This window comes from Metopolophium dirhodum, chromosome 1 (assembly GCF_019925205.1).
Source record: "Metopolophium dirhodum isolate CAU chromosome 1, ASM1992520v1, whole genome shotgun sequence".
Taxonomy (NCBI): domain Eukaryota; kingdom Metazoa; phylum Arthropoda; class Insecta; order Hemiptera; family Aphididae; genus Metopolophium; species Metopolophium dirhodum.
In genome coordinates, this window is record NC_083560.1 from 30232692 (window position 1) to 30249084 (window position 16393).

General features: G+C 29.4%; 1 protein-coding gene and 1 pseudogene across 1 annotated transcript; one reads left to right on the forward strand and one right to left on the reverse strand.

Moving 5' to 3' along the window:
• Nucleotides 1-6013: 6013 nt before the first annotated feature.
• LOC132933569 (E3 SUMO-protein ligase ZBED1-like) lies at nucleotides 6014-6749 on the reverse strand (annotated as a pseudogene).
• Nucleotides 6750-14235: 7486 nt separating this feature from the next.
• Nucleotides 14236-15144, forward strand: LOC132936012 (uncharacterized). The gene is made up of 2 exons (XM_061002669.1): nucleotides 14236-14771; nucleotides 14849-15144. Exons 1-2 carry the CDS (start codon nucleotides 14240-14242, stop codon nucleotides 15142-15144), a joined length of 828 nt encoding a protein of 275 aa, XP_060858652.1. The 5' UTR covers nucleotides 14236-14239.
• The last annotated feature ends 1249 nt before the right edge of the window (nucleotides 15145-16393 follow it).

Below are 16393 nucleotides of genomic sequence, written 5' to 3' on the forward strand. Positions count from 1 at the left end.
AATGGATAAAAATAGCCAGGCGGGCGGGCGGCAGCTGTCGTGTTATCGCTCGTGCCGCGAGTCGCGTCCGTCGACGCATTTCCAGGAATAAGGAGTGGGGGATTTAATAATCTTGGTCGCCGTTGGAATTGTTGAGCAGCACAGGTTGTGCAACAAATTATTTTATATCTATCATTATATCAATAAACATGTTCTAGTATTTCCATATTTACGGCTTCCGAGGCAGGTTTAGAGAAATAACATACCTATACAAAATTAAAGCCAAGATCTTAATCTAAGTTCACACCAGATACATTTTGAAATAATCTAATATTAAGCTTTTTATAGCTGTTTTAAATTCTTAAAATATCAGTTCCTTAATAGCTTGTATTTAATTAAAAAATATTTATTATTAAAAATGATCTGGTGTAAACACAGAAGACTAGGTAACGAGTTCAGAACAGTTTTCAAAATTGAAATCGAATAGATTGAACCGTGTTTATTTTTGGAAATTCAAAGACCATTTTAGCGCTTGAAAAATCTAGTGACGAAGACCCTTAACGCAGAATCATTTTTTCTATATTTTTATGTAATCTTAGAGTAAAATCACCCATTACAAAAAAGATAGAGAATAATATTTTTGAGGGAATGACATATCGATTTTAGATTTTATTGTTATTTGAAATTCAAAATAAACAAAAAAACGTAATATTTATTACAAGTAAACTATAATGTTAGCGCTTTATGTGTATTAGTTTTACTTGTCAATAATATGAAAGTTTCAATAATTCAATGATCCAATAATATATTACATTTTTCGATTTCTGAAAATTGCCGACTAGTACTTACAGTTGCCGACATTCGGGGTGTCAAAAACTTGCCACACATACACGTGTTTTCTTACCTACCGTAACATAGGCGCAACTAGGGTTAAAATTCTGAAGGGGGGGGGGCTAACAAAACTATTTATTAAAAATAACCTATAAAAGGCTTATATCCAAATCAATAAGGGATATTTTTGGGGGGGGCTAAATCTTAGTCAGGGGGGGTTTAGTTATTAATTATCAGAAAGACCCCTAGTTGCGCCAATGTTCCGTAACCACCGTAATACAAGGCCCTACCGTATCAACATTACCAACCATAGTTAATAATCCCCTACAACAGCTAATGACCATAGGCACCGAGCTTAAGTTAAATAAAAAAAGGCGGATAAGTGGATGTCGCTCTGCTGTACAGTAGGTTACAAGTGGGTCACTGTAATGGATGGTGTTAAATTTGAATTCAATGATATAATATCATTGTATAAGAAAAACGATTATGAGCGAAAACGGTCAGTCAGCCTATGATTTTACCAAGTATATTTGATGATATTATTGTGAATAAAGTAATTTAAATATAACCTATTTACTCGGAGCCTTGTTTTAAATTTTCAATCTTTAGCCATAAAAGTTAAACATTTTATACATTTTTAACCACAAAATAATTAATAAATTATAAATTTGATAAATGTTGTCAAAATTTTAACTTTAAATGCTTATAAAAAAAAATTGTGCCTATGTATTTTTAATATTTTTCAACTGCTATTAGAACGATATATCAGGAGCCTTATATTAAATTTTCACGCTTTTTTACCCAACAAATAAAAATTTATTGATATTTATAGAAAAAAAAACTAAAAAAATTGAAAACTGACAATGTCCGTAAACAGCTCAAAAAGAGTCAAAATATTTTCAACATTTTATGGTGTATAGATAATGCTAATATGAACATTCAGTGAAATTGTCAAGTATTTACAGTCATTCGTTTTTTAATTACAATAAAATAAGAAAATTGTTACATGAGAAATCGAGTAAATATCAAATGTTGTAAAAATATAAATTTCAGACGCTCATAAAAATTTAATTTAAGTTTCTTCTGGACATTTTTTTTTTTGATAAAGGTAGACAAACTTATGAGTAATCTTATATTACATTTTCAAATCTTAGATTTAAAAAGAAAAATTTTTATGAATTCTCAACTCAAAATAATTTGCTGTTTTTCGTGATTTTTCAGTATTTTGTCAAAATTTGAACTTTAAATGCTTATAATTAAAAACTGTGACTAAGGATTTTTAATTTTTTTCATCTGCCTTTGAAACAATAACCTAGGAGCCTTCTATTAAATTTTCAAGCTTTTTTAATCAACAGATAAAATTTTATTAATATTTATAGAAAAAAAAACTAAAAAAATTGAAAACTGACAATGGCCGTAAACAGCTCAAAAAGAGTCAAAATATTTTGTAAATTTTATGGTGTATAGAAAATGCTAATATAAACATTCAGTCAAAATTTCATGTCCCTACGGTCATTTGTTTTAGAGTTACACCAAAAACCAAAATCGATTTTCTCGAAAACAGATTTTGCGTAAAAATTCCCGTTTTTCCTTAATTTTTCTTTTGTTTTTCACGTCGCTTGTGAAAACTACTGGGAAATTTTTACTTTTGACCCCCCAAAGTACCAACTAGATTCACGTTCCTATCAGAAAAGTTACTATTGAAGAAAATCCAAGCACTTTTACTGTCCTAAAAGGTGATGACACACAAAAATAAAAAAAAAATAAAAAAATAAAAAAAAATAAAAAAAAAACACACATCATTGTAGAATCAATACATTCATCGCTTCGCTCAGAATCTAAAACAAAAATTAAATTAAAATAAAAAATAATATTAACATTGTTAAGAATAATTTAGTTATGATAGATGAAAATATGAAAAAACCGAATCATGACCAATTACCTAAGTATATTATTATTTTTATTATAAATATACTATTCAGATAAACATGACATCAATTCTATAGATAACTTATCCATAAGAGGTTTAGAAAGTGACAGATTTATAATTTTGGATCCTTATACGTTCATATTTAGTGAACGATACGTGAACGTCACTCGTTTTTTTCAAATAGGTAGAATGTGAATGTGAACGACGTTTATATATTTAATGAATTTGAACGGTTTTTAAGACGTTCAAATTTATTTATTATTTAATAAATATTGATTGATAATTCTATTATGATATATAATGTTTTATGAATTATAAAAATAAAATACATGAAATTTCAGTGGGCACGCCTGGGCAAAAAACAACAATAAAATTATGATTTTCACGATTTTGTATTCGTATTTAAACAATACATAAAAATAAAATAAAATAAATTAAATGAACGACGAAATTAAAGCATTCATATTTTCGAAGAACGTGAAAAAAAAATATGAATTTGAACGTGAACTTGAACGAATTCATTTTTTTAGTGAACGTTCCTAACACTGGTTAATTTAATAATGATACAACAGTATAAAAAATACTTTTTAAAATATAATATAAACATAATTTGGTTCAGTTACACAATATTGGTTCGATTGGTTGTATTACTTTATTATTTATTACAATATGCACATAACATTTCTAAATCTATCCTTATTTTAATTTGAACACATTAAAATATAAAAGAACTATTACAACAAAATATGTTTCATAATAGTTTAACAATTTATTATTATTATTAATATGATTTGATGAGATTCATAATAAAGAAAAAATAATATGAAATAAATGCATTTGTGAACTATTTGTATATAATTTGTATTTTTATAAAAATGTTATTAATGAAACATTAAAAAATAATACATATATACTACAAAATTAATGAATCTGAAATTTGGAATAGTGGTTCCTCTAAATTATAATGCTCTAGGTGTACAATAAGATGGGATTTTCCGATGTACGCTTTATTTTAAAGAGGCAGTCAAACAGGGCTCTTAGTGCAAATTGAAACTTTTTTTTGTAGTTTATTAATGGTTGCAATTGGTTGCAGATTATACAATTAATAGTGTAAATTAGTATTTTTTTTTATTTTTGAAACGAAGTTTTTCATGGCACGATGCGGGGCTAGCCGAGAACGAAAGTATTTATCGACGAAATACTATAATTAAATTATATTAAATATATATTATATTAAACAGTTATTTTAGCCGAAACATCCAATTTGTATTCCATCATACTGATCGATATAGTAATGCGATGATACTTTTTAAAACAGATTTGAATTCGTTATTATGTCTACTTGAGATTGGTAAGTCCACTTTTCCCAATTTCCCCTCCCCCCAACCACTAAAAATGTAGCTTGAATATTTTGAAATTTTGTAAGGTATTATAATATTATAACTAATAGATTATAGATAGTCAGATAGGTGTATCGAGATTATAATAATGTTCATTTATAAACACAGAATTGAAAACATAATACTTTTGCTATTTAAATCTAAATTTACTAAAATAAAGTATTCGAAAAATATTTGGAATACTTAGGAATATTATTTTCATAAAGTATTCTGAATATGTATTTGAAATAATTTTAAAAAGCATTTTACCCAAGTCTGCAGTTACAAGCTTGCAACAAATTGTCACGCTAATAGCCTCGAAAAAAGAAACTATATCTTAAAACTAAATGTATGTGTGTATTTATTATACTCAAAAACAACTCAATTGAATTTAACGAAAATCTCAGAGATTGTTTTTAGAGATGTCAGAAAAGTTTAGAAAGTAAGAAGTTTAAACCACGTTAAAAATACATATTAAGTGGTAAATCCAATCTTGATTGTGACTTGCGGTTGCCCATCTAGGTCAAATTATTTCACAAACCTAGGCATGCGCAATACACTGACGCCGATTTGTCCGTGAACTGAGGAACACTGCCGTACACTTAAACTGAGATACACCTATAAAGCGTATAATGTATATAGTATTATTGTCGCCGCCGCGACAATACTTATAATGCAATACAATAAGCGCCAATAATATATCCCACCACCGACCGGCTTACACACACACCTATATTATTACCATTTTATTATTATTTACCTTGTTTAATTTTGTATTAATTACATAAGATTTATATTATAATATGTAGATTATGCTTTACGCGTATCGACACGATAGCGGCCGCCGCCGCCGGATCGCCGGTCCGCGAAATAACACGGCCGCCCAAAATTATTAGTACCTACTACCTACTGTTCGCAGAGCCAAAGGCGCACGATCGTCACGCGTCGAATTTATTGTTATACACGGGCGCTAATCGCCGTTGCGTTTCTTTTTTATATTATTGTTTTAATTGTAGGCACGAATCGCCACAATTTATTATTGAAGTTAATTGTAAGGCACAAATTGCCATTTCATAATATTATATTTGTAAGGCGCTAATCGCCAACGTTTTATTTTGTTTTTGGTTAGGCGCGAATCGCCGGCCTTATTATTGTTAATTATTGTTACGACGCTTTGTCGGTGTCGTGTGTCAGTATATTATGTTCTTAAAACCATAGGATAGGTAGCAGCTGGCCAGCAGCACACCGTCGTACCTGTGAGTTTTATATATCTTATTATTATATTATTATTGTGTAGGATCTCTATATATTATAATTATATATTGTATTATATGTTGATACCGTTATTATAAACCAATACCTACTTGCCTATATTTATTATTTATACTATTGCTATTGCGAATTAATTATTAATATATAGTTGCTGTATAATAATTAATTCGCAATAGCAATTACGGTAAATGATTATGTAAATAGGTACTTTAATATAAATGTAACATACAACTGAACTGCTTCAATGACTGTAGTACAGTACACAGTTTGACGGTTTAAGATACGTGCACAATGTGCTTACAACAATCGAATACTAATATTCATTGTATATTTCAACATGAGTAAATAAATATATCTAAGAAATTGATAGTTGATATTGAAAAATAATAGAATATTTATATGTTATATACTTTACTAATTTGAATTTCTTTTGAAAAAAAAAATTATAAATTAATAAATTAATGTTGTGTTAAAATATTACGTAATATTTTGGTTAACACGAAATATAGGCCATAATAATGACTAAATAAATAAATCCAAAACTTTTAGAAAATGTGATAGATAAAAATTAAAATAACTAACAAAATCGTATAAACAAATAAATAAATAGTAGCAACAATAATATCAATAATATTAATAATGTATAGAGGTATATTGGTAAGTATTTATTCCTAAAATGTTATGAATAATAAATAAATAATAAACCAACAACAAATCACCCTTGATCTCCTTACAATAATTGTTTGTTTTGATAAAGGAAAACCAACATATTTACCGTTTCGGGCGCCAAACAACTTCTCTTAGCCGTCACAATGTTTCCAGCAGTCGAGAAACACCGTTCGGAACTTACTGACGTTGCTGGTATCCCTAAATACTTAACAGCTAAAACAACCATTAATGGATACTTCGTTGCACGCGTCTTCCACCATTCCAATGCATCAAAATCAAACCGTAATTGTGGTTCTGCCAAGTAATTTTGAAATTGAACTGTAGAATCATCTGTATTACAGTTGCCCTTATCACCGTATAGAAACGCAAGTCCCCCGAAGCTATTTTTTGTCTCAGATTTGAATTTGCATATCGTCATTATGTTCACTTATATCATCTAACAAACTCTTGACTCGGGTTCGAATTTCTTCTCTTGCATCTGCTGCCTCGTGTTCTAAATCTTTGTATCTTGGGTCGAGAAAAGATGCAATTTGTCGAGCAGACACAACACTAGAAGGATTCCAGTTTAACTTGAAACGGTCTTTTAATTCTTGTATTACAATGTATTTGAAATTTTGAGCAATTTCATCGTCATTTATCTGAGGCTGTAAATGCTTTTCTATAACAATGTTAAGGAGAGGCCTGACCATTGAAATTGAACAATACTTTTCACCACAAAATACAGTTGTAATTACTTGTAGAGGCTTAAGTAATTTAACTATAGTTTCTATAGCTGCCCATTGGTTCTCGGTTACTTCGAACTTTTGTGCCATTGCTGCTGTAGTAACTGTGCGATCAGCAAAGACATTTGATACTGGGCACCTATTTTCATAAAGTCGATCCAACATCATGAATACGGAGTTCCATCTGGTTTTACAACTTTGAATTAAACATTCCGTTGGTAAACCAAGTTGTTCTTGCTTAGTCTTTAAACATTGAGTGGCCACATTTGAATGTTTAAAATGACCAACGATTTTATTACTTAATTGAATTAATTGTTCTATTTTATCATATTTCAAACCATTGTTAATCGCAAGTTGTAAAGTATGCGCGGAACATGTAAGGTCATTTTTTTGTGTAATATTAGTAAGTAAATTGACAGCATTCAAAACATTTTTTGCGTTATCAGTAACTACTGCCATAACTTTTTGTTCGATTTCCCATTTACTAAAAGTAGTTTCCAACTGATTACTTAGATTGAGAGCTGTATGGCGGTCCTCCAATTGGTGAGTTGTCAGAGTGTAAGATTTTGGGCACCACTGGTCATCAATAAAATGTGCAGTAACTGTTATATACGATTCTAGAGATATTGATGACCAACAGTCAGATGTACAACTTACACTCTTGGCATTTCTTAATTCTTTTTTTATTTGTTCTTCAACCGACGATTTAAATGCTTTGAGTCTTCGTTTTATAGCTCCTTCTTTACATATTAAATAATTTGGTTCGACGATAGCCATAAATTGTTGAAACCCAGAACTTGAACAAAATGATAATGGCATTTGGTTGATCGCAATCATTTTAGCTAACGCTTGGTGGATTTGTTCTGTTCTCTCAGAACTACAAATGTTATTATGCTCAAGGTTCTTATTCATAAACGTTCTACGTCGTTTTCTGAGGGGTGGTTCACGAAATTCTGAAGATGAAGAACAATCGGTATTTAAATTATTTGAAGATGATGATGATGAACCATGTGTCATAATCGTATTAGACTCCTCTACTTCAAGATCATTATCATCACTAAGAAATATAATTTAATTACAATAATAATTAAACTTTGAATTAAAGAAAAAGGTTCAGCCAAACACATTACAATGGTTTAAGATCCCTCGCCCAAAAGCAACCCGAATAAAAAAGACACCAAATAACTTAAAAATAGTAAATACTTATGAAAAAATGCAAAACATATTATATAAAATAGGTGATAGCTATTGCTGTATATAATACGATTATCTTAATTATTAAATTACCTACTAAATTTAATAATATTTTTATAATTATTATAAATTTAACATGGATATTATATTAAATAAACTTGTTAGTTAATTTTTTTAATCAATTTTAGCATTCGTTGTATATCCACCAAAAATGTATGAGAAAAAATAAAAAAAATATTTAAGAAATATAATATGAACGACACGTATGAAATGAAAGCGTAACCCTACGAGCTATAAAATGGATTATGAGTCATGGATCGAAAAATGCATATATTTATTTAAAATTACCATATCGGTGATCTAAACAATAATGATATCTATATATAGGTCTAACTTGATGTTAAGTGGTCTGTACTCTGTAGGGGATACAATATTGAAGATACAAAATAGGAGGGGATTGGAATCAAAATATGTATTTTATATTAGGTATAGGATCATTATTTTAATAAATAATTATTATAAGTATTTAGTATTTACTATTTTCTTAAAACTACCAACTTTCTATTCAAAATAATTCATGTTCCAAATACATAACTTTGATTTTGAGTAGTTCTTCCGACATTATGTATTACTTTTAAATGTCTTCCGAACGATCCTGTTGACCCACCAGCACAACTAAACTCTTTATTTGAATTATCATCACATAAATCGCAAAAAGCCCTATCACCTTGCCGTTTACCATATTGCCACACCCAACTTTTTGACCGATTACTCATCTTTCAAACTAAAATAATGAAATTACGTACAACAGTGAATATGAAACGTCACGTCATACACACAGACACTGTATAAATTATGAAACAATCTTAAAATTGACAAAATATTGTAACAAGCTATCGAGGCCGTAAAGTTGTCGATAAGATAACTTTGGGTTTTTTTCTTTAAAACCAGTTTAAAATAATCGTATAATACTATAAGTTATTATATATAACGATTAAGAATAATTTAATAGATTAATTAATTTGTATTTACTACCTAAGCCATAATATAACACATTATAACATTTAAAACTCATAACTATTTAAGTATCAATCTCTAAAGTCTAAATAATGAAGATATAAGATTTTGAAATAATTGTATGTATATTTATTAAATGAATTAATAAAATTACAGGGGTGTCCAGTGTCTACTTCATGGTAATAAATGCATGAGTAACGGGTATTAAATACACGTGTAACGGGTATTAATTACACGGGTAATGGCCAACGGGTATTAAATACACGTGTATCGGTAAAAAATATCCGTGTATAAAAAACACGGATCTTAATTTATTTTTAGTACGTGTACCCGGGTTACGTGTACACGTGTACTCTAATAACCGTGTATAACCACGACCCCTACTATATACCTACCTAAAACCGCGTTATAATTTTTGTATCATAGGTATATATAGGTGGTTTCACACGAAGCGAATGTTCGCGCGGCGAACGCGATTTTAAATCGCCGCAAACATTCGCTCAAAATTAAACAGCTACATTTAAGTCACAGTATTCACACATAAATAATCGCTTGGGTACGAATGGCGAACAATCGCAAGAAATCAGTCTAGTTTAATTTTAGGCGAACATTCGCTGCGGGCGGCTAAAATTAAACACATTGTTTTGACTGGATTGATACACACCGCGTGATTTCCGCCGCAAATGTTCGCCGTTCGATACTTCGATCATTCAAATATCGACCACCAAAGTATCAATATTGTTGATATTATTTATTAATTTATATTAATTTAGTATACCCAGTTGTAAAAAAGTGAATTTTCATCAGTGAGTTAATCAAGTTAATATTTTCATATTTATTATCTTAAATTTAACATTCATATTTATTCATTTATTATTAATATGAGTTACGACGTAGAAGAACTTATTATGGAAGTATCTGTGGAAGATTCTATATGGAATATTAGTAAGTTATAAATATTATTTACAATTTCTGATAGAAAATTGAATATAGTTGATACCTTTGAGGGGTCAAAATTGAAAATTCGCAGTAGTTTTTAAAAGTGTCTTTAAAAACAAAAAAAGTAAAAAAAATGCTTTACTATTTTCACCAAATATTTATATTTGCGTTTTCCATATAATATGGTGATGTTTTCGATATTTTTTAAATTTTTTTTAGCTATTTATAAGTTTGAGGAATTTTTCAAATTTTAAGGTAGTTTATTTTATTAGTTCCAGGTATCTAAAAAGAGAAGCATTCAAATTTAGCTAATTTTAGATTAGTTTTTGAATTGCAATAAAATATGAAAATCGCTACATGAAAAATATCGAGTGAATATCCAATATTGTTATAATTAAAACTTCGGATTAAAATTTTAATTTGACATTCCCGTCGACATTTTTAATTAAAGATAGACAGACTTATAAGTAGGTAATCTAGTAGGAATCTTGTATTACATTTTCAAGTCTTAGATTTAAAAAAACAAATTTTATGAATTTCTAACCCAAAATAATTTGCACATTTTAGTAATTTTTACGTATTTTGTCAAAAGCCAAACTTTAAATGCTTGTAAAATTGTGACTATGTTTTAATATTTTTAAAATTTTGTTTGTAGGGTAAAAAACCGTGAAAATGTAATCCAAGGCGCCTGGTATATTGTTAATATAGTGGTTGAAAAATATTGAAAATACATAGGCACAATTTTTTTTATAAGCATTTAAAGTTTAAATTAAGCAAAATTTAAAATTATTTTGTAGTTAAAAATTTATAAAATTTTAAAATTTTATAGCTAAGGATTGAAAATTTAAAACAAGGTTTAACGTAAATAGGTTATAATATAATAATAACTTCTTTTACAATAATATCATCAAATATACTAAGTAATATCATAGGTAGGCTGACTGGGGTAAACGGAAAAAAAGTCCCACGGGAAAAAATTCCCGGGACAAAAGTCTTCCGTTGCAGTATCTAGATAATATCTAGATAGAAGAGCTCTTATTATTTTAATTATATATTTTCTAATGTTATATGTTAATTAAATTTTTTTAAATTTTGTATTTGTCGTTATATATTTGTTGTATATTTATTTGTTTATTTATTTATTGAGTAAACGCCCGAATTCTCAAGTACAGTATAATATATATATATAAAATTACAGAATGAAACAACAATAATATACAGAAATATCAAAATTACAAATAGGCTAATAAATACCTATATGATAAAAGACTGAATTTAATTCAAAATTAATTTAAAGACCTTTTTTCCGTAAAAGTCTCCTACCGTGGACTTTTTTTCCAGGGACTTTTTTTCCTAATATCAGCTGACTAATGTCTTCGCTCATAATCGTTATTCTTATACAATGATATTATATCATTGGATTCAAATTTAACACAATCCATAACAGTGACTCACTTGTAACCTACTGTACAACAGAGCGACACCCACTTGCCCACCTTTTTTGTTTTGTTTTTTCTGGCGCTTTTAAATTTTGAACTCCCGAATGCACCAACATGTTCACTTTCACACCGAGAAAAAAGGACATCATTATAAAATTAATATCGAATATTATGTTAAAAATTGGATTCACTTTCCCATCGAATAAGATACTGAAATGGAAAATCGAAGAGTTATTTCGACTACTTATCGTGTACATAGAAACAAAAAATAAAGTGACTAATTTCAAGTCACTAGTATGTGTAAACTTTTATTAGGCCTATTTTACAGAACCCTACTTACGAGTTACGAATCAGTATACAATTATTATAAATATATTATTTTACCTTATCGTCACCGTTTACCTTTCTTCAGGAGTTATAGAAATATGCATATTTGTATTCTGTTTTTGTATATATTTTCCAACCAGCAAAATCTAGATTGTAAAATACATTGAACTAAATTAAAAAAAACTAAATCCATTGAGTTTAGTAATTTAGTTACTATTTATCAAATATTGTATAGAATGACTTAATATTATTATTTTTATTCTTACTAGTGTAACAAATGACGTTATTGACATACGAAAGTACTTAAAAAATTCTTCAGGATATTGCCGAAGTGTCAAAAATGTGACTTGAAATTGTCCTTCTTCAATTCTTTTCATATTTAATGGGTGTACCCAATGCACTCTTTTTCTGTTAATTTTTTTCTTTTGTAATTGACTTCTTTTATGTAATGCATAAATTATACTAACGCGTTCAATAGTGTTAAATGTTTCCATTTTTGTAAAAAAATGTAATGACCAAACTGATAAAATAATATATTTTGTAAAAATACGTACAGAACGACTGCAAATGAACACTACACGCAACAACGATGTCTGAACGACTAATTTGTAAAATAAGAGCTCAATTGTTTGATTCGAAAATTGGCGGGAAATAATGTTCGCAGGCCATTCGCATCTAGCGATTAATCGCTAGTGTGAAACCAAAATAAAATGAGCGATTAAAAACCGATGCGATTTAAAATCGCGTTCGCCGCGCGAACATTCGCTTCGTGTGAAACCACCAAGTCTCATTATTCCACACACATATACACACCTACACACCCACCACACTCTAGCACTCACAGGTTTTGCTCGGCGAACCTGTCCAATTCCTGTTGAGTGCTAATACATACATACACACAAACCCACATGCAACACAGGTCGGTCGGTGAGTAGTGGTGTAACGACGCTATAGAAGTATTTTGGTGACCGGGCGACACCAACTATTATTGTTGACTGATGTCAACTTTTGGTAAGAAGTTATATTCAGACAAAGTAAACTTTCCTCCCGAACGATGTCTACCTGGGGATGATCAAGGTGTACCACAACCATTTATACTCGTGGCTGACGAGGCCTTTGCTGTGAATAAAAATTTATTGCGACCGTTTCCTGGCAGAACACTAAATGACGAACGACGAATTTTCAATTATCGTTTGTCAAGAGCCCGTCAGTACATTGAGTGTTCGTTTGGAATCTTATCAAAGAAATGGAGAATTTTTCAAACGAGTATGTTGGTTGAACCAAATTTTGCGGTCAAAATAACCAAAGCCTGTTGTGTTTTACACAACTTTGTGAGACGCCGTGATGGGTTTAATTTTGAGGATAGCTTGAATTGTGGGATGGATAGCGTAACTGAAAGGAGAGGAGTTGGTAACGCTCAGACAAATGCGAAGGATGTCAGGGAGTATTTTGTGAGTTATGTTAACCACCCAAACCACGCGCTTAGCTGGCAAAATAAAATTATTGGTAAATAAACCAATAAGACGTAATAACATGACTCACGAGTACATGACATAAGTGTTGCTTGTAACTAATTTAGTAACCAATAGTCACTATTGTTTTTATTATTTTGCTTATTTTCTTTGTAAAACATATTTACATATTTTATACTTATATTTATTTTGGGCCTTATTTTATAATTTCATACCACATATGAGTATATTGTACATTAGGGTGGTCCTTATATATAGGTGATGAAAAAAAAAATTAAAGACTTCTTTTCAAGCACCCCCAAATTTTGTTCATTGCTATAAGAAAATAATTTGGGTTAAATTTGGTGATGATAACTCACTCCCTTCACGTGCCGCAAAAGGGTTGAAAAATGACTAACGAGGGTAGTTTTCCTGTTTTTTGAATTTAAACCAAAAACTATAAGATCCACAAAAAAACACATAGAACCTTAATTGTAGAACATTAAATTACCTATAAAAAATATCTTTATAAAATTTCTTGTCAATCCTTTATTTTTCGAGAATTTGTTAAATAACCAAATTTTATATATATTTCGAAAATTTGATTTTTTTATGGTTATTCTAATATATTTGGCGTATGGTTCAATTTACGACGAAGTCTTTTGTATAAAAAATGTTTAAAATATAATTTTCTAAAAATAAAGTCATAAGTAAAATATGCATTAGACCAATGACTTTGTTTTTACAGTAGGATTTGTGAAATATTTTATTAAACAACTCTTTTCTACTACCACGAAGAACCAAATACAACATTATTATTTTATTGATAAGAAAAAGATTACTTTATAATAAAGTTTGATGAATCAAACAAATTTTATTATACCTAAATATTTATTATATAATAATTTCTTAAAACTATTTTTAAGTTTGAGATAAGACAGCACATAATATGTTCTTTCGGTTATACACATTATCGTTGTTGAGTATTAGATTAGATTATTTATTGTGGTTGATTGTCGTATAATTGAAACCATCATGTCACATTCACTGTTCAGTGTTCATTCGTCTTTCTGTTCGTATCTTTAGTATCATGCCTCGTCAAAAAATATTTATTGTTGGTGTTATGAAAAACCAAATACTCGGTAGTAAATTACCATCTAAAAAAGACGTTTTAAGTGTTTTATTTTTTAATATGCGGATGGTAAAATTAACGCTACAAGATAGTATTTCATTGGTTATTGATGAATGTTTAATTTTTTGGAAAAAAGCCCGAATACCAACTCGAGATCGATGTCATTGCTTAAAACAATTGAAAAAACTCTATGAAGAATTACGAAACCTCGAAAAAAGTAAAAATCGGAATAGTGAGTTATGTAGGCAGAGAGAGCATAGTTTCGAAGAAAATTTAAATGATTTATTTGATATTGCGCATGCATTTGCTATGGATATGATAAAAATAAATGAAGATAAAGAATTTTTAAACTTTCAACGACAAAAAGGCCGCCCTGGGTGTATGCTTGGTACGGATGTAAAATTAGCCGGAATTGAAAAACGAAAACATAATCGTGTAAAAAAAAACATCGAAGTACAAGAAAAGCAGTGTTCGTCAAAATCTGAAGAAGGTATGTTAAATTATATTTATTTAATAATTTATTTAATATAATTAAGAATATACTTATTGTTTTATTTTTGATTTCAGTTGAATTGAATTCTACATTTAGTTCGGAAGAAGTAGAATCTATTGATTCTGTTACAGAGACCGAAAGTTCTAGTTCTCCAATCCCGTGTACAATGCAAATGAAAAGGGCACGATTAGAAATATTGACACCTCGACTTTCTGCTGTACTTGATAAATGTAAGATCAGCGATAGAGATGCTGTTCATTTATTAACAGCCTGCGTGGAAGCAACTTCTCTAAATCCATTTAACCTAAATTATTTTCTTATAGTAATGAACAAAATTTGGGGGTGCTCAATAAAAAGTTTGAAAGTTTAAAATTAAGGACCACCCTATTGTACATGTCATTATTAAATATGTAGAGGTACATACTTGCCTTTATAAAATTAAAAATATAATATATAAAAGTACAAAATCGTTATTATTATTTTTTTATTAACAATCAGTATTGCAATTATTGTTATCTACCTTTGTCCCTAGTAAGTAAGGATCCACGTATTACGTATACGATTAAAATATTAAGTTTATCTAAACCAACAAGTATTGAACAAAATATAATAATATCAAACTATATAATATCATATAATATATGATTATAATATGCATATTATGTAGTAATTTTCTTATATAATAATATTAAATCTTACTTTTTTCTGCCTTCTTGCCGTCATCCAGGTCTTCGAAATTTTCGGAACAGTTTTTGGCTACATTGGTCCAACCAACATGTAGCTGTTGTATATCATGATGACTTTTTTCCTCTATTATAATATCATATAGGTATTAGATAAATAGATAATATAATATCTTAATAATACGTATAGAAAGAAAGATGATGTTTTTACTTTTTAATCTATGTGTAATTACCAATTAATGAGTACTAATTACTAAAATAATTATTAAATGAGAGGATACTTACGTTTATCCCATATACAGTTATTTTCCTGTATTGCTAATATAAATTGTTCGGTATCGAACGGCATTTTAAATAGTAGGAACTTAAAAAAACGTATTCTACCTATGTATAAATAATAATTAATAAAAAATATTAACTAATTATGGCTGTAATTTTAGATTTCACTAAAATACAAATGTATCCCAAGTCAACTGAATATTCATAAATGACAAATCCGCTGGAAAAAACCGCGGCGGTTGGCGGACGATCCGCCTCGTATAGCCATTGGAAATCCACAGTTTAATTTTAGCTAGCGGATGCGGCCAACCGCCCGAAAATTGAACAAGCGCGATTCCAGGCGGTCGCTCGCGGTCGTCCGCTAGCGATTTTACTCCGTTTGAATATACCCATTTAAATATAGATGTTTAATTTTTAAAGAAAATCCGCGGCGGATAAAAACCGCGACCGCGCGCGGTTAAACCTTTCCGTGTGTAACCAGCTTTAAACCGCTCCGTGTGTAACCAGCTTTATTGTCCGTACCCGGCCCGTACAGTTATTATAGTGTATAATAATATAGGTACTTTAAAGAATTGCCACGAAAAATATGCACACGGGTGAAGCATTATATAAATATAATAAGTATAGATACCTATATAGATTCAATAAATTAATGAT